At 43.1% G+C, this 23,073-nt stretch overlaps 1 protein-coding gene across 1 annotated transcript in view; it reads left to right on the forward strand.

Annotated features, from left to right (window-relative positions):
- Positions 1-23,073, forward strand: part of MAP2K5 (mitogen-activated protein kinase kinase 5) — a 109,195-nt gene that overhangs the window by 38,257 nt on the left and 47,865 nt on the right. Inside the window, exons 8-9 of the mRNA XM_083184380.1 lie at positions 631-695; positions 15,170-15,209. Of these exons, the coding sequence (XP_083040506.1) occupies positions 631-695; positions 15,170-15,209 (105 nt within the window). The remainder of the gene's footprint in view (positions 1-630; positions 696-15,169; positions 15,210-23,073) is intronic.

Below are 23,073 nucleotides of genomic sequence, written 5' to 3' on the forward strand. Positions count from 1 at the left end.
TCTCTTCCCCCTTCTCTTTCCTCCATTTCTTTCTCACTCTTCCCCCTCTCTTTTTCCCTATTTCTTTCTCTCCCATGCTCCCTCTCTTTCTGTTTCCCTCTCAATCATTCTCTGTCTCTTTCAATCTCCTCCTTTCTCCCAATCTTTCAATTTCTCGACTCCCTCTTTCTTTTGTTCTTTTTTTTTACTACTGTTTTTTGATTTTTCTACTGCTCCTTTATTCTTTCTATAGTACTGCCAGACTTTTTTTACTTTCTTTTATTCTTTCTTTACAGCACTCTTTCGCTCATTCTGACTGCCGCTCTCCTATCTCCTGTCCAATTTCTCTCTTACATCTTCTGACATCTCTTTCTCTTGACCCTTCTCTATTTCGCCTCTTTCACTATTGTAGACTGTACTTTTGCTTTGCTTTACTACCAATGATTCCCTTTTCTCTGCTCCCCCTTTTTCAGTTTGCAGCATAACTTTTATCTGTCAAGCTGCAATCTAGGCAATAAATTCAAGTGTGTGTTGCTAGTTTACTGCAAAATGTGCACTAAAGTTAAATGCTGTAAAGACCTTTCGGTAAATATAGTGTGCACAGTTTTGCAGAATGATCACAACATTTTTTTTCTGTTCATTTTATTGTAGATTAATGAGCTTGACATCCGGAATCGTGAAATTCTTGGCCACGGAAATGGGGGCACTGTGTATAAGTTAGTATATGCTCTGTTTTATACTGTACCTCTGCATGTGCTCACTTTTGCTCTGTTCTGTGTGTGTAAAATCATTTAGGAAGCATCCTTTTCACAGAGCTAAACGCACCTCCAAATAAGGATCAACAATCTCTATCATTCACACGATCTTTTGCACTATTGTTCTAAAAGATGATTGATCATAATGTTAGGGTGAGTTTAGTTGCATATGCTGTATGTGCGGCGCTAGACTCATCTGTGTGGCCAATCACACAGCACCTGCGTGTACCTGCTGTCGTTGTGACAAAACGGAGAACATGGGAATAAAGCAGAGCTGCTTTGTGATATTTGGTGCTATGTGCGCAGTCACACTAACTCGCACAATAGAATATTGTATTAATTCAGACTCAGCAGGTTTTATGTTGAAATATGGCAGCCGTATATTGATTTTTTTTTTTTTTCAGCTCAAATGGATGAAAACTTGTTTGTGTAGCAATATCGGTCTGTCCAGTACCCTGAAACAATATTCTCCACGCACTGTAATCACCATCCTGCTTCCCAGGGATAATAACATTTCTGTAAAGAAATAAAGGTATAGGAAGCCCCTTCCTCCTATGAATCACCAGGAGGCATTCCCACTAGCCCCCCTTCTAGCCTCTAAATGTGTAACACTTAACCCTTTTCTGCTGGACATTCCAGAATGGAGAGGTCAATTAATGAGAGCAGCACTGCCAGAGGCCTTCACCATATAGAAACATCCAACTTTCCGGCCTACACAGCCTCCTGTTTCCTAACTGCTGATTTGATGTGGTCATTGGCCTTTGTTCAAAACCACTTTATATTTATCCCAAGTAGTTTCTTTCAACTTAAGATATTTAGTGAATAGTCCTCCATGATGTCATAATAAATGAAATGTGCTACTTCAGTTATTTCCATGGGACACGACCGTCAACTGCTCTCCGCACAGCGGAGAGCTGTTATATATCGTGGCAGTGTAAAACAACACTTGTTTATTATATAGTACGTGGTACAAAAGCAAAGAAAGCTAAAACGATAAAGTAAAATTTATTTAGTAAAGGCTGCATGAATTGAGGTCAGTGTAACTAGGTGGTTAGCATTACTGCCCCACAGCGCTGAGTTCATGGGTTTGATTCCCACCATGACAGTAACTGTGTAGAGTTTATATATTCTCCCCGTGCTTTCGTGGGGTTACTCCGGGTACTCTGTTTCTTTCCAACAATCCCAAAATATACTGGTAGGTTCATTAGCTCCCAACAACCCTAGAATGAATGTGTGTGCATGTACATGTGGTAGGGAATATAGATTGTAATCTCCACTGGGGCAGGGACTGATGTGAATGTTTAAATATTCTCTGTAAAGTGCTGCGGAATATGTGTGCGCTATATAAGAAACTCAATTAATAAGTGAATAAATAAGATAGAAATCCCCATTACATGTGTCTGTAATATTCCTTGCCCTGTATTTTCCTGTGCTATCCTCTGGCTCACTGGCACGTACATTTCTTAATACTTTCCTCCGCTTTGTAAAGTGAAGGATACACAATGTAGGCAACAAAGCAATAAACTATAGCTAATTGATTTAGCAAAAAAAAAAAAGTGAGGGGAAAAGCTGATATATATTAGAAATCACAGAGCGGAAAACCTCCAGAGGAAGAGCTCGTTTAAAGTCATAAAAAGTTTTCCCATCACCTTTAACAAGTCTGTATGTCTTTATTCCTGGCAGTAAATGAGGAGCCTGCACGTTTATTTGAATTTAACTTTCTTACAAAACCAATTAAGCCTCAAACAACTGTCAGTGTGCACCATCCATCCTGCTCTTGCTTCAGGAACAGACAGCTCCGGTTCTGTGCCGCCATTTCACCGCCTAATTAAACGTTTGTGCGGGTGCGCTATGAAACACTTAAAGGTCTGGAACTCGTCCTCTTTCTTTTCTTATGCTTTTCTTTTGTTTAATGGAGATCTATTCTTGCTTCCATATAGCCACCATTACTGCCTGTTCCTTCCTCCGTTCTGATCTGGTTTCAGGGCACAAAGCTGTTTCTCAGACATTGGCCAGTGGCCGTATTTATCATTGCAGCGACTACGTTCATAGGCCAAGGAAAACCTTTTATTGGTGAGGCAGAGTACTATACATATGTGGGGTGGTTTATTCAAATATAGTGAAATGATGAATAAACGTTTTTTCAAGGTGGGTGGTAAAGGCGCATCTGAACGGGATTTAATCAGCATCCAGGCGGTCAGTATGCTAGCTTTCAATATACCAGCATGGTATAGTATCAGAATTTTATCCACAGCACCCCTAGGCCAAAAGTTTCTTACTGAGAAATTAAGAACATTTTTTTTTAAACAATTGAGTTCATATGTCATCCTTATGGTCCGTTATGTGGTGACGGACAAGATTTGCTTCTGTTTGACCATATATGTTACGATTGGCAGCCACAAGCTCTGGGTTTTCCAATTATGGTGACCAAAATTTATTTGAATCTGACCAACAACCTGCAGCACCCCCTGCAAGGTAAAACACACTGACCTAAGCGGTTTTACTTTAATCACAAAGGCTAAACTTGTATTCAGTTTTATTTCTACTAAAGTACAAATGCAAAATAAACAACATTGGATTGCAGTTTATTAAAATAATGATCTTCTAGTATATTATTATACCCCTTTCACATCGCACTTTTAAAACGGTAAATTGCCGTTTTTTTCCCTTTTTAAAACGTTTAAGCCTGCACTGTGAATGCACCACAGCCGATTTACCGTTTAAAGTTAACTGGCATTTCGAACCGTGTAAAAAGCAGAGTCCTACACGGTTCCTTGCCGTTTTTTGTGCAATGTGAATGTGTACAATGCTATGCATTCACAGTGCAGGCTTAAACGTTTTAAAAAGGGAAAAAAAACGGCAATTTACCGTTTTAAAAGTGCGATGTGAAAGGGGTATAAACCGGTATTTAAAACGGTAATCTGCGGCAATGTAAGGCTCTGACCCGTTTTAATTAACGTTTTAAAATACCGGTTTTTAAAACGTGTCGGCAATGTGAAAGTGGTATTAGATTGTTATAGCTCTAGTCCTATGTACCCCTCAATCTCTTTATATAGAAAAGGCTAACTATTCCTCACCTCTATGAGGTGAAATACCGCCATTGACCTCTAGAAGCCGCTCAACGGACCAAATTACTTGTTTGTGTGCTAAAAGATGTCATAACAGAAAGTGAAATACATTTTTGCAGGGACACTTGTCTGTGTCAAACTTTCTGGATATGGAGAGATGGAGCTGTGAAGACAGAGATTAGGGACCTTATTATGGTCCGTTTGTAGCGGCTGCTCGTTCGCACGGGGACCGATGTTATGCGTATGTGCAGCCACATTTCTGCGCATACGGCAGGTGTGTGTGGCCACGGCGAACATCTGTCCGAGGCAGCGGATAGTCACGGCTGTGGGAACGCACAGCGTTTCATGGAAATCACCCGGTGGCGTGTGCCCCAGGGGTGGGAGTTGCCCGCCCACTTCCTTCCGAATGGCCACACAGATCTAAGGTTACCTCAGAGTAACCTTAGATGTGCGTGGCCTTCCACATCATTCAGTGGTCGGCGACCATCAAAAGATGTGGGTGTTCCCCCACAGAATGCAAATGGATGTTTATGTAAAACATCCATTCGCAGTCTCTGCGAACATATGTGGTGTGCGAGGGGGGCGTGCCTATCGGCATTCGCCGGGCGGTGTCTGGTGGACTCCTTGCGAATCAACCAGAATAATCCCCTAGAGGTAGGAGCAGATAGGGACCGGGGGAGGGGTGGAGAGTTTGTGGGCTAAAAACTGTCACAGCTCAAAGTGAACGTAAAATCGGTCACAGCTCAAAGTGAATGTACATTGCAGAAGCCGTCATTTTGACAGACTTTTAACTAGTAGCTTATATGGTACAAATGAGACTTATAGAGGCCTATATATATATGTGTGTGTTACCAGGAGGCTTTATGCAGCCCCATTTTCACTCAAACATTTACGATTACCCTAGGCCTTCTCTGCATGTGTAAGTGTGTACCCCAGCCTGGTGCACAGTCCCTAACATTACTAGTAGCTGCTGACAAGTTATAATATAATACGTTAGGGAATGGAGGTAAATGAGATCATTTAAAACAGGATTGATACCTCTCAATTGAAATATGCAGCTCACACATTAGCTTAGAAGCAACAATAATATATGCCTGTTTTGCTACAAAAACAAGTATAAACTGCAAATAATCTAATGACCAATTCAGATATATTATTGGTTAATATTCGCATTCATTTCTTTGTGTGTTCAGTGCTTTTTGTTGACCTGTCTTACGCTATGACCCATTATCAGTATTTCCGTATTGGCTGCTGCTGCTGCAGGTCTTCCGCAGTCTACATCTTACAAGACAAACTGCCTGGTACAGGGCAGATAGATGGAGGGTAGCCTCAGGAAAGCGTCTTGATGAAACGGTTCAATTAAGAACACAAGCATTTACATGGTGTAATTTCCCTAAATTGCCAGCCAGTCCCTGCAGACGGCAGTGTTTGGGGGGATTGATCAGAACATTGATTTTGGCTGAAGATGATAAATTTCTGCTGGTTAGTTAAAGTCATTCTGCGCTGGGTCTTGGGCTGCCGCGCTGAACGCTTTCTTTATCGGATGCTTAAAACAGGACTTATTTCCCAAGGCCACCGGGTCTGTTCTCAGCTCAAGCTATTCCCAAACCATCTCTTACTCAGATGATTTTTGCTTAGCTTCTGTATGCAGATCAATAGGTGATTGAAACTGATTAAAACTTAGGCAACCAGTTACCGGCACCACTTTAATTAGAAACAGGCTGATTCTTAAATGAAAAGGCATTCAGAGGTTTTTTTTTGTTCTTTGCATACTTAAGCGTCACGCAAAATAAAAAGGGCTATTTAAAAGGTTTGCACAACTTGAGTCCCACGGGCTATAAAGACACATCTGACAAGGAAAAGCTCAGGCGAGATATTTTTTAGTGTCGAATTTATTTATTGCGGATATTTGTAAACTGTTGTATTCAAAAATAATTCCTATCCGTATTACCGTCTCCTGTTGAAATAGTGCTTGGGGTTTCATACGCTAAGCCTTGGAAAAATAATGGGGCCATTCAAATCCATTCTTATCCCACGGGTGACCAATGGTGTGCGTCTGCGCATGTGCAGACGCAGGGTGCATGTACCCATGGTGAACAGCCTGTTTGCTGGGTGCAGCCACGCAGGGTGGGGGGGCGGAGAGGGGTTTCAGGCATCGGGCAGCTTCATCAGCATATGGGTGCGCCTAGCATTTAATGGGCGTTCCCATTAGAACGCTGGGTGTTCTCATGCTAATGAGGCCGTGATGCCGGTGCGGGGGACAAGCAGCTGACATTGCCGGATGTCAACTGCCCACCCATTTCCTTCCCTGCGTGCACGCATATGTAAGTGACTTGAAAGTCACTTTTATATGCGTGCACCTTCCACATCTTTCGATGGTCGGTGACCATCGAAAGATGTGGGTGTTCCCTGCAGCATGCCAATGGATGTTTATGTTAAACCTCCATTTGCAGCCTGTGCGTGGGAGCACATGCTGCGAGGGGGGGTGGGGGCCCGGACGGGGTTTGGTGAACTTGCAAGGCTGTGAATTCGCACAACCACAGTAACCTCTAAAATTCCCAACCAGCTGCTACATTTAATTTTTCAAACACAGTCTGTAACATGGCAGTTAGAAGCAGATTGGCTGGTATTCTATCTCTCTCCATGGCTTGGTGTTTATAGACCCATCATGTCTTTTCAGCCTAGTACAATGGGAGTTGTATTGTATTAGCTGGAGTGCCGAAATCCTAATTAAATGCAGATGTCGATTAAAACATGACAGTATTGGCATATGAAAATCCAAGTATTAGGATTCATTATGTATAATTAATACACGCCAATTTATACCCTTTTCCACTAGCCTAAATATCCCGGGTTTTTGCACGGGAGCACGCAAAACCCGGGATCTTAGGCAGGTGGAAACGCTCCCTGTAGAAATAACCCAGGTCGTGAGACCTGTCATTTCTACCCGGGTAGCGACCAGGGTTGAACATGGGTTCAACCTGGGTCACTGTGTAGATTTCACCTGGGTCGATTTGACCCGAGTACCCATTCACTACAGTGCAAAAGCCGGCGCTGGGAGATGCTTTTATCTCCCAGAGCCTCCCTGACCCCGCTTCCCGAGGACGTCACCCGCCCGGCATTATGCCAGGTGGGACTCTAATGTGAATGGGTTTGCAAGCCGGGTCGCACCCAGGTTGTAGCCGGGTGCAAAATCCCAGGTGCAACAAGGCTTGCAGATGGAAAAGGGGTATTAGTTGCTAGGGAATAAAGTATTACTTATATCAGTGGTTCCCAAACTGTGTGCCGTGGCTCCCTGGGGTGCCTCGGGACACATGCAGGGGTGCCCTGGGTTGGTAGTCCAGGACCAACTCAAATTATTACTGGTTAATTATTTATAAGCAAAAGCAATGCTGGTGGCTGCCATTAATAAAATGTGTACAAACAGAAGCAAATCCTGTCCTTTACCACATACCTGACCCAAAGAATCACATATAAACCCAATCTAATAAATTTATTTTTGGCCTAGGGGTGCCGTGAAAAAATTATGATACTCTAGGGTGCCGTGATTCAAAAAAGATTGGGAACCCCTGACTTATATGATAATTGTGTACAGCACAGACTATAACTTTAAACGTTAGAGTGCAATAGAATATGCTGACGCATTATAAATAAAAACTAATAAAAATATAAACTCTGAAAGAACTTTCACAGGCAGAAAACATATATCTTCAAGAACTTTTTAGGGTTCATCTTAAGTATATGGCATTGATACTGGTTTGGATACAGTACTGCTGTGTATTGTGTTGAGGGGGGTACACATTGACTGGAGGCTGGGAGATTTTGACTATGTGAATTTGCTTAGTCAAAAATCACGATGTCGCTGTTGGAGATAAGCCGGCAGCCATCCCCAGCAGCAGCCCGTGCGTACAGCCGAATATACACTGTAGTGTCTAGTCAAAATATTCTTGCCTGAAGTGTCAATCTGGCCAGCGATATCGCCCCCCCCCCCCCCCCACCCCACCCCTCGCAGCGTGTGTTCCCAAGCAAGATGGCCGCCGACCATAGAAAGATGTGTTACGTGCACGCATATAAAAGTGACTTTGAACTCACTTCCATATGCGTGCAAGCTGTGACGAAATGGGCGGGCAGCTGACATCCGGTGATGTCAACAGCCCGCCCCCTGCACCCGTGTCACGGCCTCATTACCATGAGAACGCCCAGTGTTCTCATGGGCAAGCCGATGAAATGCTGGGTATTCCCATATGGTAATGGGGCTGCCCAGCACCCCGCGCCCCTCTCCGCCCCCCCTGTGTTGGGTACATGCTCCCAGCTAACAGAATGTTCGCCATGGGTGCACACAGCCTGCGTATGCACATGCAAAGAAATGTGCATGCGCGCTAAGAAAACGTCGGCCCTCGTGCGAACGCAGGCTAGCTGCGAACAGACCTGAATAAGATCCTCAGTCTGTAAAGACAAACCCACAACAGATAATGATGATCTAAACTGTACAACTTTTTAAATTGATTAACTTTTATTTGAATCTGTCCTTTCATGTTGGATGTTTTGAGTAACAGCTCATTTTGTTCTATGATTTATAGTTTATAGAGGTATTGAACTTCGAGGAATGAACTGCCAGAATAATTGATGTTGAATTAAAAAATAAATAAATGAGCGTCTGAGAGCCTGACATTTTTACAGCGGTTCCGAAAAAAGGTCCCCAATGCGAACCGACCGTTTATGGATTAGCCACCGGCCTCCTAGAATGGGAGTGGCATGTTGCAGGCAGCAAAAGGGTTAATGCTCTTCCGTCCAGTTACCAGTATGCAAATGGTGCAGACGGACAAGTAATTACTGCAGCTTCCACAGACTCATTTGAAGGACTGGCTGTTAAGTAAGATAGAGGTGCATGGAAGGTGTGTGTTACTGTGTAACCAGAGCCCTTATTCAGGCTGCATTAATCACTTTACAGTTTTTGTGTGGGGGGTAAGTTGAGGCAATTGAGATCTCATACTGTATTCTGCACATTCGCTGTCCTTCCTTGTGATGTGCCCACCACCCACCTGCGCTCTCTCTTTGTGACCCAAATCATCCCCATAATTAAATGTTAAATTGGTACTGTCAGTGATCTGTAAACCAAACCAGGCATGTACCATGCACTAGAAATTTAACCCGGGTCTCCACGGGTGAATTGGCGCACACCATAATTAAATCATTAAGCCTCCCCTTTTTAATTGCTTGAGTAACTGTAGAGCCATCCTCTGGATGCCAGTGTCCAGTTTCATGATGAGCTAATTAAGTTGGCACAGCATTGGGTGCAAGAAGCGTTAATAATCCCGTCATCATGTTCCCCCCATTGCATTCCTCTCTTCTCTGTTGCCCCTATTCTGCTTTATTACAGGCTAGAACAAAAAATCCCTAACAAATATTGATTTACTATTTTGCTTAAATAAAGTGTGTGTGTGTGTGTGTGTGGGGGACGACGACATATTGATTAACAGTTCCAATCTGGAGGACAAATCCTGAGACTCAACCCCTGTCCCAGAAGCTTTATTTATTCATGCTAAGATGTATCCCAGATAACCGGAAAGGCTGGACTGCGCTAAATACTTAGAAAGACAAAGACCCTTCATAGAACCTCATCATCTATATAACCATGAATAAAAATAAAATACAACCATCAGCACTGCGGAATATGTAGGCGCTATATAAGAAACTTAATAAATAATAAATAATCAAAGATCGTATAAAGCAGGAGCGTTCAGCATGCAGCCCTGCAGCTCCCGCGGAATGATATATCCCAGCATGCCTTTCAACAGTTACGCTATTAGGTCATGCTGAAACTGTGACAGGGCATGCTGGGATGTGTTGTTTATATAAAGCAGATTGAGAGCCGTATTTTGAATCCCCCCGATGTAGGGATAAATTCAATGTCTCCCAATAACTGCTGCGGTTCTGTTTTGTGTTGAGGTATCTTGTGCATTGTTGTGGGTTCCCCAGACTCAATGGCACTGCTGTGCTGTGCGGGCGACCTTAAGGTGAATAAAAAGCAAGGGAACTTTCTCAAAATTATACCATGTATTATATAAATATATTTGAATGAGAAGTATTGTAGATATATCCATTAGTTTCATAGAGTTTTTTTTTGTTTGTTAGAATAAAATGTATGTACTGTATAGTGTTACGTTGTTAACTAGATGCATAGTGTAAGTGTCTTATCGTGTTCTAGATCAGATGATTAGTGATCTCTTGGTAAAGTGCTTTCACATCGCTTCATTGGCAGTAAATGAATTCTAAAGACGCATTAACCATGCATGCTTAAAAAAGACCATGTTAAATAACAGGCGGTTGCTGCTTGTAGACTTTAATGCGCCGTGTGTGCTAGCTGGGATTCCTTAGTTTAAAAAAAATGTTGATGGAGCTGCATAGTGTAAAATGTAGCTCTTACGATGGGCCCAAACAATAAGCAGAGCGAGCACTGGAAAAGTAGAGGCGTTCTAGGCAAAACTTCAGTTTTTTTATATATCCCACTACCTCCTTGGAAACTGATGAAAAAGTAATGAGACATGGTATTAACTTAAGGTGCACACGCATCGATTTACTTTTGATTCGATTTGATTTGCTTTCGATTCCCCCATTTCCACCCCCTTTCAATTTGGCCTTTGCTTTCCATTCAATTTCACATTCAATCTGCACTTTTTTTTGCATTCGATATCGATTTCTATATTGATTTTGATGTGCATTCAAGGCACAGTGTACACATTTGATATATCCTTGCCTGCACAGTCTATTTTTCTTTTTGAAATTAAGAAAACTGGAACAGGCATCGAATCGAATGCGGATTGAAAGCTTCTTAAAAACCGTTCAATTTCGATTTGATTTTGCTTCTATAAGCAAAATCGAATAAAAAACCTGTCATAATCGAAGCGTGTGTACACCCCTATAGAGTGCTGTGTTGTTGCTTATCAAATCTTGTCTTTAGGATGCAATACAGCCTAATGGGGCCTACACACAGGGACATTTTCAGGGCATTTTCTAAGCGACCTCACTTGATCGCTTAGAAAATGCCCCTACATCGCACCGTGTGTAGGGGCAATAGCGATGTGCCGCCCCACAGGACAATATCGCCCCACAATTAATATCTAGCATGCTGGATAAATCTAGTAATATGTCTGGAGAACATTGTCTCTGACAGATCGCTCAGCACACAGAGCTGATACAGCGCTGTGTGCTGAGCGATCTTTCTGAGCATTCTGAGCGATCTAGCATCACTCAGAAATCTCAGCAAATCTCCCCCTGTGTAGGCCCCTTAAGGGCGGTGTCCTATTAGCAGCATTTCTTTACTGCTGCTATAAGGTTCGCTGGGGGCTATCGCCTCCAATACCTGCTTTTATCAGGTATTATGCTTCTCATGCCTGAGGCATACAAAGCGTAATCCCTGATAAGCAGCCGCCAGACCCGCAATAACACTTGGCATTGGGGACTAATCCCTGATCTCATGTATTTTTGCGGGTCCATTCTCTGACAAAAAACAGTCTATCATTGGCCATTAATCGTGCTATCAAATACAGCGTGGCTCATAGAATACGGCCCTAACAGTTGTCCAGTGCTTTAGGTTTTCTATAGTCTCATAAGACTTATCATGCAAGAACCTATACATTTCCCTTAGCATATGGGATTACATGGTGAAATATGGATAATTTACTAAGCATCCGTATTCTTAGGATTCATATTTTCCTATGGTGAAAAAAAAACAACAAGTGTGCTGTCCCCCGCCTGGCTATAACCAGCCCCAGGCTCATTGAGCCGGTCCTGATTGCAGAAATACAGGGAAGAAAAAAAGTTGGGGTTCTCCTGTATTTCTATAACCATCACCAGGTCTTGGCTCAGTCCTGATTCCCAAAAATATGGGGGACAAAAGGAGTAAGGGTCCTCTGTATTTCGGAAGCCTGCACCGGGCTCAAACATCCAGGAGTGTCATGCCACAGTCGGGGGACACTTTTTACATAAGGTCCCCCTGCTAAATCATGATGACCCAGGAATGTCCCCGCCACCCCTGGTCCGTGGCTGGTGGGCTGATGCCAGTAAAAATAAAAGTAATGCATTCTGTTGTGGAACTACAAGAACTACAAGTCCCAGCAGACTCCCCTGCATGCAAGGACTTGGAGACTCACAAGTCCCAACATGGGCACGCTGATTCTTGTAGTTCCACAACAGACGGAATACCTAAAGAAAACACACACACCATAATAAAGTAAAACTTTAATACATACTACATACACCATACATACTTACCTATAGGTTCCACCATAGGCCTATCCTGCAGTAGAATCCATAGGGTACTTGTGAAAATAAATCATACTCACCATACCATCCGGTGTAGATCGCGTCCTCTTCGTTCCATGTAGGCATCCAGGTTTAAAAAAATAAATGCATCACCTGTCTCTCTAGCTCACTGAGTACACCAGTCGCACCACTCACAGGTGGCACAAAATGTAGATGCCAGGCTATTAACCGACCAGCCCTGTTGCAGCCACATAACATCCATTCTCTATTCCCTGCCCTGGCTGCCTTTAAGATTGGCTTACTTACTTTCAAAGCCCTTCATGACCAGGGCCCAAGGAATAGCAAGAACTTTTTGGGCACAACAGAAATATTTTGAAGGGGCCCCTGTCCCAATGCTTCTAGAGCGACACCTCTCTGCAGCAGTTATAAATATAATGCACCACGGTAGTGCCTTTGTTACACATTGTAGGGCTACAGTACTCATTATGTAAAGAAGTGCTTCCAATTAAAATTATAGGTTGAGTATCCCTTATTCAAAATGCTCGGGACCAGAAGAATTTTGGATAACGGATTATAATTAAAATACTTAAAAATTCTAAATCCAAAATACTTCTGGTGCCAAGCATTTTGGATATTTAAGCTTGAATCTGTACTTGCTTTGTTAGAAGTGCCGCCATTGTCGGAACAACAGAGGTGTGGGGCCTGGAGTTGCATGAATCTTCTGAGCTGATGCGGGGAGCACTTATAGAAACTGAATAGTGCTTCAAGTTTGCACATACTATATACTACGGCTCACTAGTCAGCCGGTTTTGGGACCCACCAAAGACATGGTCACCTAGATGCTGGTTGGTGGGCTAGAAGTTCTAGGCCACTATACCATGAACCTTGATATTGCTCAATATTAGATAGCAGAGCTTATAATTATTGTGGCGTGTGTATCAGCACTGTATTTTTCGTGACAAAACCTCTTACTTTATGTGTAATTGCGGTGTGCAGTCCAAGATTCCTTTCCCCCCACATGCTGTATATATGCTGTACATGCTGTAAATATCTGCAGTTTTGCCAACTTTGAACCTTACATTTGGTTGCTGTATTTTGATTGGCGTATCGACCAAACAACTGATATCTTTAGAGAGAAAAGTTCTGCTGTTTTATTAAAAAATTTGTTTTTTTAGGGAATGGAAAGCTTTATTACATGCCATTTTATGAAAACAGCGAAGAGATGTTATGTTGTCATTTAGATATACTACTTTTTATTGTAATGTTCAGCTTTAGGGGTTTGTACTGTATCTTGCGTCTTGGAAATTGATAAGGTAGGGAAAAGGCGGGCTTGGAGGGTAGGGGGCTATGTTCTATGCTATCCGTTCTTTTATCGACAAAAAATCAAGTTACATAATATGAATAAAACTATTGCTTAGTTAGATGTAATAATTATATTTAACAATCTATGATCTTTTCTGTATTCTAGTGAATTTATGCCAAGTGTCCCCATTCACTTTATTTGAAAGCCCTGTCTCCAAACTACAGGAGTTCCATTAATAAATTCATGTGGAGTGGCAGACATCCGCCATTGGAGCATATAAGCTTGAAGTCAGTTTAGAATGTGACCAGGACTCAGTCAGGGCTTAATGTGTGAGGTGACAGGGCAAGCAGTGCTGTCATACTATCCACTTTAGCTAAGACCCTAGCTAATCCTAGTCAGATCTAAACTAATGCACCAATTACAAGCATCATATCAGTATCTCCTTACTCACAGGATAACGTGAATGGGATTGGGGTGTTTGCTTCAGTTATTTATTGTACTTGAAATTTATTTTTTAATACAGTTGCTTAGAAAAATTTTAGGGGTTTACGTACTAAGATGGGAAGTATATTGAAGATAGGATGTTGCTAAGGGCAACCAATCAGATTATCACTCCCAGTTTTTAGGGTGAATTCGACCATTCAATCCCCATGCCGATATTTTGCCTTGGCGATAAATCCTGCATCGGTGAAATTACAGCAAATTTATGTTATTTTAGTGAAATTCTGGCTGTTTTTGCCCGTTTTCATCCATGCCGATTCTCCCCCCCAAAAGTGAAATGGCATGGCCGAAAATGTACTCATAAACAGGCGATAACGCACGCCATCTTTGCCGGTTTTTTCGCTTGGCAAAAAATTTGGCCGAGATTCCGGTATTCAATCCCGCCTGAATTTTTTGCCAGGTAAAAAAAATCTGCACTTTGCGGCCATTTTTAGGGCCTGGGCAAAAAATCAGTATCGGCGATGAACCGTGTACATCGCCAAAATTGCCTTATATTCACCTGGTTTTGGCAAATTTGCGGCTGTTTTTGCCCATGCTGTGATTGAATACTGGTGAAAAATTGGTCCGGGATTGAATATATATCTATTATCTTCTATAAGCTGCTAAGTAAATAAAAAGTAGATTCTGAGTGGTTGCTATGGGCAACTTCCCATCTTCAATAGAATGCCCATCTTAGAAATAAACCCCTCAGTGCCCCATGTATGTACAGAATGGAATCTCCTCCAGGTGGGAGCTGGTGCAATATTTGCGGATGTTTTACACAGAGGGAATATTATTTCATTAAAACAAATAAGTGTGATCATTATTATGCAGAAGGGAACATGGGGCTCCTTTCTGTACTGGACTGTACTGGACTGTCACTAATAATGCACATAATCCACACGCGAACCTTGTATTGTCACCTGCAACATCAGGCACATCCGTGTCCCTACTCTATACTTTGCGGGCAGTGGCACCCTTCATTTTAAGCATTTCATTAACATTTTTAAAACATATGAAATGTGCTTTGAATATAAGTAATAGTAAATAAAATAAATAAACCAATGTACCATTTCCTGATAAGCGTTTCCTTCATTTTGGTTCCATTGTGATGTTGCCTGAAGCGGGCAGTATTAATGGTATGTAAAATGCAGTGGTGTTCTATGGGATTGCTCTTTAAGTACATGGTACAGTATGCTGCAGGGGAGCTTGAGACCTGTTAATTAATGCTTTGTTACACAAGGACAAAGTACAAGGTTTTCTATGCTCTCACACCAGCGACAATGTTCCCTATCACTGATATATGTTTCTTTTAACAGAGCGTACCACGTTCCGAGTGGGAAAATCCTGGCTGTGAAGGTACGAAGAGAACTACTTGCTATATATACAATTGTATTTATTATTTATTACCAGTTATTTGGAGTTTACTATCTATATTCCCTATCGCATGTACACGTACACACAGACATTCTAGGATATATTTTGTTGGGAACCAAATAAACTACCAGTATATATTTGGATTGTGGGAGGAAACCGGAGTACCCGAGGAAACCCACGCAAGCATGGGGAGAATATACAAACTCCACACAGTTAGGGCCATGGTGGGAATTGGGCCAGGTTGGTGCTGTTCTATATTAAGGAACTGCACAGGCACTTTTGAAAGCCAATGTAAAATCCCTGCAGTTTCCTAAGGTGGAGGAAATGGCCATGGCCCTGGTGAGCAGTGTATGTCTGGCTTGTGACTTCCCAGGTCCCCAATTTCAGCAACCTGCCGACATTTGAAACTTCCAATATGAGACCCTTAAGATTGTTATAAACCATCCCAGTTTTTAAAAGATCAGCACATGTGCCTCTGCAGCTCCTCAGACAATTGCCTCTATTTTTCTTGATCATATACCATTGGTGGACGATGTTCCATTGTAAACGTAACTGGCACGCCATCATTTTGAATCCCAGAAATAACCGCAACCCTGGCTTCCTCCCACTGCTGCCCACTCCCACTGCTGCCTGACCACATTCTCCCACCCCTGGTCCTGACTGGTGTAGAGTTTCAAATTTCAAATTGTAGAGTTTAAATAGTTTTAGGTTTGTAAACTTGTAGCCATTTATCTGCATGAACTGCAGGCTTCTCTGGACAAATGATTGTAAGCTTATTGTACAACGCTATAAAGGTAAGACAATACTAAAATGTGCCAAGATACTTCCGTGACATGACTTTAGGAACCAAGGCAGTAGATTACCTTTTCAATACACTGGTGGAGTAGCATGAAATGGACAGAATGACTTGAGCCCAAAACAGACCCTTTGGATATACAGTATGCTGCAATTCTTATGGCAACCTTTTAATTGCCCTTTAAATCATTGAGAGGGACATATATGATCTTAATAAGAGCTTTTTAAGTCTTAAAGGTTCTAAAAATTAAAAAGATGATGTTGCCCATAGCAACCAATCAGATCATATCTATCCTTTCTCTATTGCAGCGGTTCACAACCTTTTTTCCCTCCCATACCCCTTGATTAGGCTTTTCATTTATGAGTACCCCCTCCTCTCAATTTGAAATATCCACAGTACTTACAAGGGGAGTGTAAGTGAGCGGTATGCGTATCCTTATGTGCGTCGTTACATGGAGGAGTAGTGTGTGGTGAGGTTCCCTCCGTGTCTGGTCTCTGGCTGTGTACTGTCGTCAGGGTTCCCCCTTAGGCCTATAGGATTAATGCTGCTGCTTCCTCCAGATGAACGCTGAAGTCTGAGGCAGCGCAGGTAGCTCCCAGCGGATTGCTGGGTCAGGCGGAAGCACGAGGAAAGATGTGGATGACGCTGCAGACGGAACCAGAAGTTACGTGACGTGATTCATCTCCTCGGCAATAGGAGGTTTCTTCCGCCATCGGGAGACTTTCTCTTCTTCCACCATTACCAATATTATTTTCAGGTACCCCCAACCGTTCTGCATTGTACCGCCAGGGGTACGAGTACCCCAGGTTGGGAACCACTGCTCGATTTTATCTGAGAAAGTAAAATACAGAATCTGATTGGTTGCTGCGGGCAACATCGCCTCTAGAACCTTTTGTAACTTTACCCCCAAGAGTGCATGAGTCCCTCCCACCCCACATCCCCATATCCCATGTAATGTCAGCCTGTGCGTGTGTGTAACAATCTCTCACTTTATGTATGCTGCAAATGTGCTAGATAAGCTGTGTGCCTGTATCTCCGTGTTTTCCTCACCCCCTCCTGCATATGAGGGATGAGAAGGCGGATAACCCTTTTCACGTGGACGTGTAATCCCATCTTATGCCCTGCAGTGGTTTACTTACTGTAGCAGACAATTATGTCGCTGGTGATTAAGTGAATTAAAACTGAACATCAGCCTAATTTGACCTGCAATGTTTGCTGTGTCGCTCTCTGTCACTGGCGCACTTTCTGCACAAGGCCTGCTCTGACAGCCTGTGATAGATTGCTTTATGTACAGTGTAAGAGTTTGCTGCTAATTCAGAGTCCCACACATACCTGAATGGTCGGCACCTGAGATCCTGCGTTTATGTGACTGCTCGCCACCTGGCCCCTTGCAGGTAGGGAGACGGGCTGACTGCGACTGCGCATGGGATGATGTAGGCTCACCATCACTGTCCAGCACAAATCACTTATTGGACCTGATCTATTTCTCTTTTTATCCTTCATAATAAGGGAACCTTTTTTGCTCTATCTGAAGTCTATTCAGAGTCTCATTAACATTTTTTTACTCCTAAAACCATTCATCAGCAAGTATGGGTCATTAGGACGACCAAACTAAGGTTAGAATGCATTAGGCTGACCACTGAAGGTTGACACAAGCATTAGGTGGACATTGGGAAGGTCAACATGGGGTTTTTCACCCTTTTTTTGTCCTGAATGACGACGTGGACACCTTAGCGGTGCCCCGCATCCCCTCGCATGGCTAACTGCGCTCACCATAATTCGGACATGGTGCCTCACTATGCTTGGCACACTATTCTATTGTACCTCTACACCCTAGTGGATGGTAGGGCATGAAATACCGTCTGTCGGCACATGCCGGCTCAAAACAAAATGGTCAAAAACCCATGTGGACCTTTTCACTTTCCACCTAATGCTTGTGTCGCCCTAACGACCCTGTCGACCTAAAGGCCATGCCAACCTTTTTCATGTGTCGACCATCAGTGGTCGATCTGATGCATGTCAAGCTTTGTACTGTCGACTTAGTGTTTTTGCCAAGTGTTAAGCTGGCCATACATCTACAGATTTTTTGTCTGTTCTGGCTGTTTGGGACAAAAATCTGGCACTGGATGAGAGCAAATGACAGTTGATCATTTACTTTGAAATGCTGGAAAACTGCCAAACTGACATTCAGATATTACCAGGTTTTTGTTCCAACCAGCCCAATCTGACAATCAGTCTGTAGATGTATGGCCAGCTTTTGGCTAATTATCTGTTTATGCAATACATAATTAAGGTCTTTTCATACTTACCGTCATTTTATCGATTTAGATCTTGAGTTTTATCTAATTCATTTTAAACCAAATTATTATTATTTGATAACCGTAAACCTGCATTTTGTCTAATAGTTTCTAATAGCACTTGTGGTTCTGATCCATTGCAGAAACCCACAATATCTGAGAGCATTCTCTAACCATTGTTCTGTTGCTACCCCTTCAGCTAACACAACCAGGCTATTTCCTGTGGGAGCGAGCCCCCCCCTCCCCTACTAACACAGCGGTTTGACCTGTCCCCGGGGTACGTTCCTCCCTTGGCTGCACCTGACACAGGTTAAATGCCTCTCACACTTTAATTGAGTAAAATTGCTATGATGTAGCAGCAAATTATTTTTTTTTCCCCAAGTTTTTCTGCACTGAAAAATGTAAGTGAGTGAAGTTGGCAAATGACTATTGATTTGGGGAAGTGTGTTTTAAATTTCTCTTGGCAGTTCTATATTACAGTTACAAGCTGGATTAGTCAGAGCGTTTATAAATAACCCTAAAGCAAGCTTGTGATTGAAACAGGTTGTGTCTTATTCTATTTCTTTTGATGCCAGCGTTCTGAAATTTAATTTATGCCTTCGCATATCCTCTGTCTATATTCCTCCCCCTGCTACACATAAATCTTAATTTATATGTCTGTTCTGACGGCTGCACAGATATACGAGTGCATTGTATAAGATGCACGTCAAGGCACTTTCGGTATATTTTTTTTTTCCTGTTAGTGCCAGAGGGAACTCTATTACACGGCAAGGGATACAGTGTCCACACTAAAAGCCTAGATCATACCCAGTCAGGTTGTGCGGCTGCTTATGATATGTGCTGCGGCTCTGAGCTTGGTGAGTGACATTATGATATATGCATAGTTGATTAACAGTCACCAGGGCCTTTTTATGATATAATGAGCTTATATGGAAGAGCTGTCTCCAGTTATATGGAAGCCTTTCACAATCCCACTGCTGTCTTATTGTAACAGAATATAGACACCTGTCACTCAAAGGGATGCCCCGTTCTCTCCCGAGATTTGATGTGATCGGTAGAGATTTTGGGTGACATTCTATGGGCTGAGAGAAAAGCGCATATATTTTTCGCACATCGCCTTTCTTCGCACTTTCAGAAATCGCATTTTTTAGTCATAATTCGCATATTTAATGGGATGCGCATTAGAGGCTAAAAAGTGCGATTGAGTGCGATAATGGGCGATTTTTAGGCATGAAAATGCGATTTTTAGGCATGAAAATGTGCGAATTTGAGCTTATGTGCGATTTTGGGTTTGTATTAAAAAAAAAAAAAAGAAGCTGTTAGCTGCATCGGAGAAAGCCGGTTGTCCCCGCTGTCAGTGCGGGGGTAGCCGGCTCTGCAGCAGAAGGGAGACCAGCGCTGGATCCTGGATCGGTGAGTATGTGGTTGTAAAAGTGAGGTGTGTGGATGTATGTAATAAAGTTTTACTTTTTGGTGTGTGTGTGTTTTCTTTTAACATTCTTTTTACAGGTGGACTACAAGTCCCAGCGGGCCCATTAATGCCCCGCATGCTGGGACTTGTGGTTCTCCAAGTCCCAGCCTGCGGGGGAGGTCTGCTGGGACTTGTAGTTCTCCTGTATAAAGCAATGTTAGGATTGAAATATTTTACACCATCAGGCCGGCGTCCACTGGCCAGGGATGCCGGTGACAGCCCCGGGCTTCAGCCCTGGACGGGTGAAGCCTTGGGGGGGGGGACCCCTTTATTGGGGGTCCCCACTCCTCCAGGTACCCCGTCCAAGGCTGACCAGCCACGGTGCTCATGGTACGGCCTAGAGACCTTATGTAAAAAGTGTCCCCCGGCTGTGGCATGACACTGCGGGCTGTTGGAGCCCGGTGCTGGTTTCAAAATACGGGGGACCCCCAGATTTTTTGTCCCCCGTATTTTTGGAACCAGGACCGGTCCAAGAGTCCGGGGCTGGTTACAGAAATACAGGGGACCCCTACACTTTTTGTCCCCCGTATTTTTGGAACCAGGTCCAGCTCAATGAGCCCGGGGCTGGTTATGCTCAGGAGGGGGGACCCCACGCAATTTTTTTCTAATAAAAAAAAACCACATTTTTTTACCGCAGAACCATGCACAGATCTCAATGATCTGTGCAGGGTTCTGGCCAACTCGCATGTCAGAACCTGGTCTGAAAAAATGGCGATTATTAGACACCTTAAAAGTGCGATTTGCGAAATCCCATTCCATTAAATAAGCGAATTGTATACTTTTCTATTGGAAAACATCTGGATGCGATAAAAGTGCGAATTTTTACTGCACTTTCAGTACGCATGAATTATTGCAAAAAATATGCGATTTAGGGACCTTTTCACATCAGTTTAAATATGCGATTTCACGGAAAAATGTCACCCCTTGGGTCTTCTATAGATGTCAAGTGGCATGGAATAAAAAGACAGGTATCTGAACTCCAACTGTAATGTCTTTAGCAGAGAGAAGCATTGAAGCGCCTAAGCGTAACTTGCAGGTCTGGTGAAGATTTCTAGCATATAACTGGCAGGAACTATAGGCTTCTGGATGTGGCAGATAGACTACAGGTGCGTCATTTCTAGGCATCATGGCTGCAATCAAAGATTTAGCACCAGCACATAACTAGCAAAACCAGCAGCGTTACTGTGTAGCGGGATTGAAGTCTCATTTGAAACACTTGTACGGTGCCTTTTATTTATTTTCCTCCTGCCTTAATTTAGATTTTATTGTGTTTTACTATATGGTTCAGGCTTCCAACCTTTCAGTGTTGTAACCACCTGTTGACCCGCCTTCAACACATTTCTTTGATTCAGTGTTTGAATAATGTAATAAGGAAAACTCACATCTTGGCGGATTCTTCTTAATGTAAAGATCACAGCCCCATGGCACATTCTTATGGGACGATTCAGACCTGTTTGCACAGGTCTGAATTTGGCCCCGTCACTGATGGTGTAGTTCTGCACATGTGCAAACCCCCGTATTGAGCGCCTTCGGCGGGTTTTTCACTCACAAAAATGATTGGCAGCCAGAAATCGGTCGCTGGGGTGCGCCCAGTGTTTTATGAGCATGCCCACCAAAATGATGGGGCTTAACCATAGAAATGCTGGGCATATCCCTGCGAACAAGTGGGCACATGCTGTCACAGGACATCATCGCCCGCCCCCAATTTGGTCATCATTATGCAGTATAAAAGTAAGTCCATGCTTACTTTTATCTGCAAACTGAGGAAAAATCATTTGATGATGAGCGACCATGAAATGATTTTTTTCCACTGTGCGGGCACATGCGAGCGGATGAGTAGGCGTACACATCCACTCACATCGTGTGGCGGGGATTCGGTCTGCTCACTAGTCAGAAAATATAAGCATCTTTATTTAACCTTTAGGGGGGGGGGGTATTCAATGTGAGGTCACGGCAGTCGAGCTTGCTCGGACGCCATGACCCAGTCCCGTTCTCGGTCAGCTCGACTGAGAACATGCAGGCGGGATTCAATGTTCTGCCTGCCTCAGAACAAGAAGGCGGCCTGGCCGCGAGTTGCGGCTGGGAAGAAGCGGGCTGCAGCCGGCTGCTCGTCACTTCCCGGCCGTTCTCGGCAGAACGAGCCCGACAGCTAGTGATGTCGGGCTTGTTCTGACGAGATACCCTGCGCAATGCTGTCAGGGAAGACAGCATTGAATAGGGCATGGCGGGCATCTCCCCGATGGGAGATGCTCGCCGGTGATTGAATATCCCCCTTAGTATTAGGTTGCATTGAGGACCAAGATGGGGATCCTCTGCTCTAATAGGTTCTTAACAGCACATTTGTTCCCGTTCATGAAATGTACCAAGTGCTGCCTCCAGTTAATTTTCTCGCACATATGCAGTCCTTGTTACTTTTAAGATTAAGTAGTTATCATTATTATTATTATTATTATTGTTTATTTGTATGGCGCCGCAAATGTTCTGCAGCGCCTGACAATACACAAATGAGCAATAACACTTAACGAATTACAGTACAAGACAATTTAGGACAAGTACATGGTAAATAAGGATAGTTACATCACACATCAGAGGTTTATATATTCTAAGAAAGGCACATGAGGAGAGAGGGCCCTGCTCATAAGAGCTTACATTCTAAAGGGGAGGGTTAGACAGACAGGGGTGACACAGAAGGGGGAGAAGTGAGCATAAACAGTAGGTTAGGATGAGAGATGGTCAGGTTTTATGCAGGAGTGTGGGAAGAGGTCAACTTAGTTTTTGATATTTTAAGTCTAAAAAAGCGCTGGGTCATCCAAGAGTAGACAGCAGAGAGACAGTTGGTGATATGAGTGAGGATAGAGGGAGAGAGATCATGAAAGGAGCAGTAGATTTCAGTGTTATCACCATAGATGTAATAGTGGAAGTCGAGTGAGCAAATGAGCTCACCCAGAGAGGACATGTAGAGATAGAGAAGAAGAGGACCAAGAATAAAATGTTGGGAGACACCTACAATCAATGAAAGAGCAGGAGAGGTGGAGTCATTAGCGGTACAGATGGGCATTTTCAAAACTGACAGTGCAAATACAAGCATTAACAGTGATAGTCAAAGTTTTAGCAGATGTAAAAATGGTGAATAGCCAGATTAAGCAGCCAGGAGTAGTATGTTGTGAGTATGAAGTGAGCTCACTCAAAGCAGTCCTTTTGGTTTTCTGATTTGCTGTTCTGTTTCACTTTGGTAGAGCGCCGATATAACGCTGCAGTTATATTTAAATTATGCCGTTCTTT

This window comes from Crinia signifera, chromosome 4, assembly GCF_055691185.1.
Source record: "Crinia signifera chromosome 4, ASM5569118v1, whole genome shotgun sequence".
NCBI lineage: Eukaryota > Metazoa > Chordata > Amphibia > Anura > Myobatrachidae > Crinia > Crinia signifera.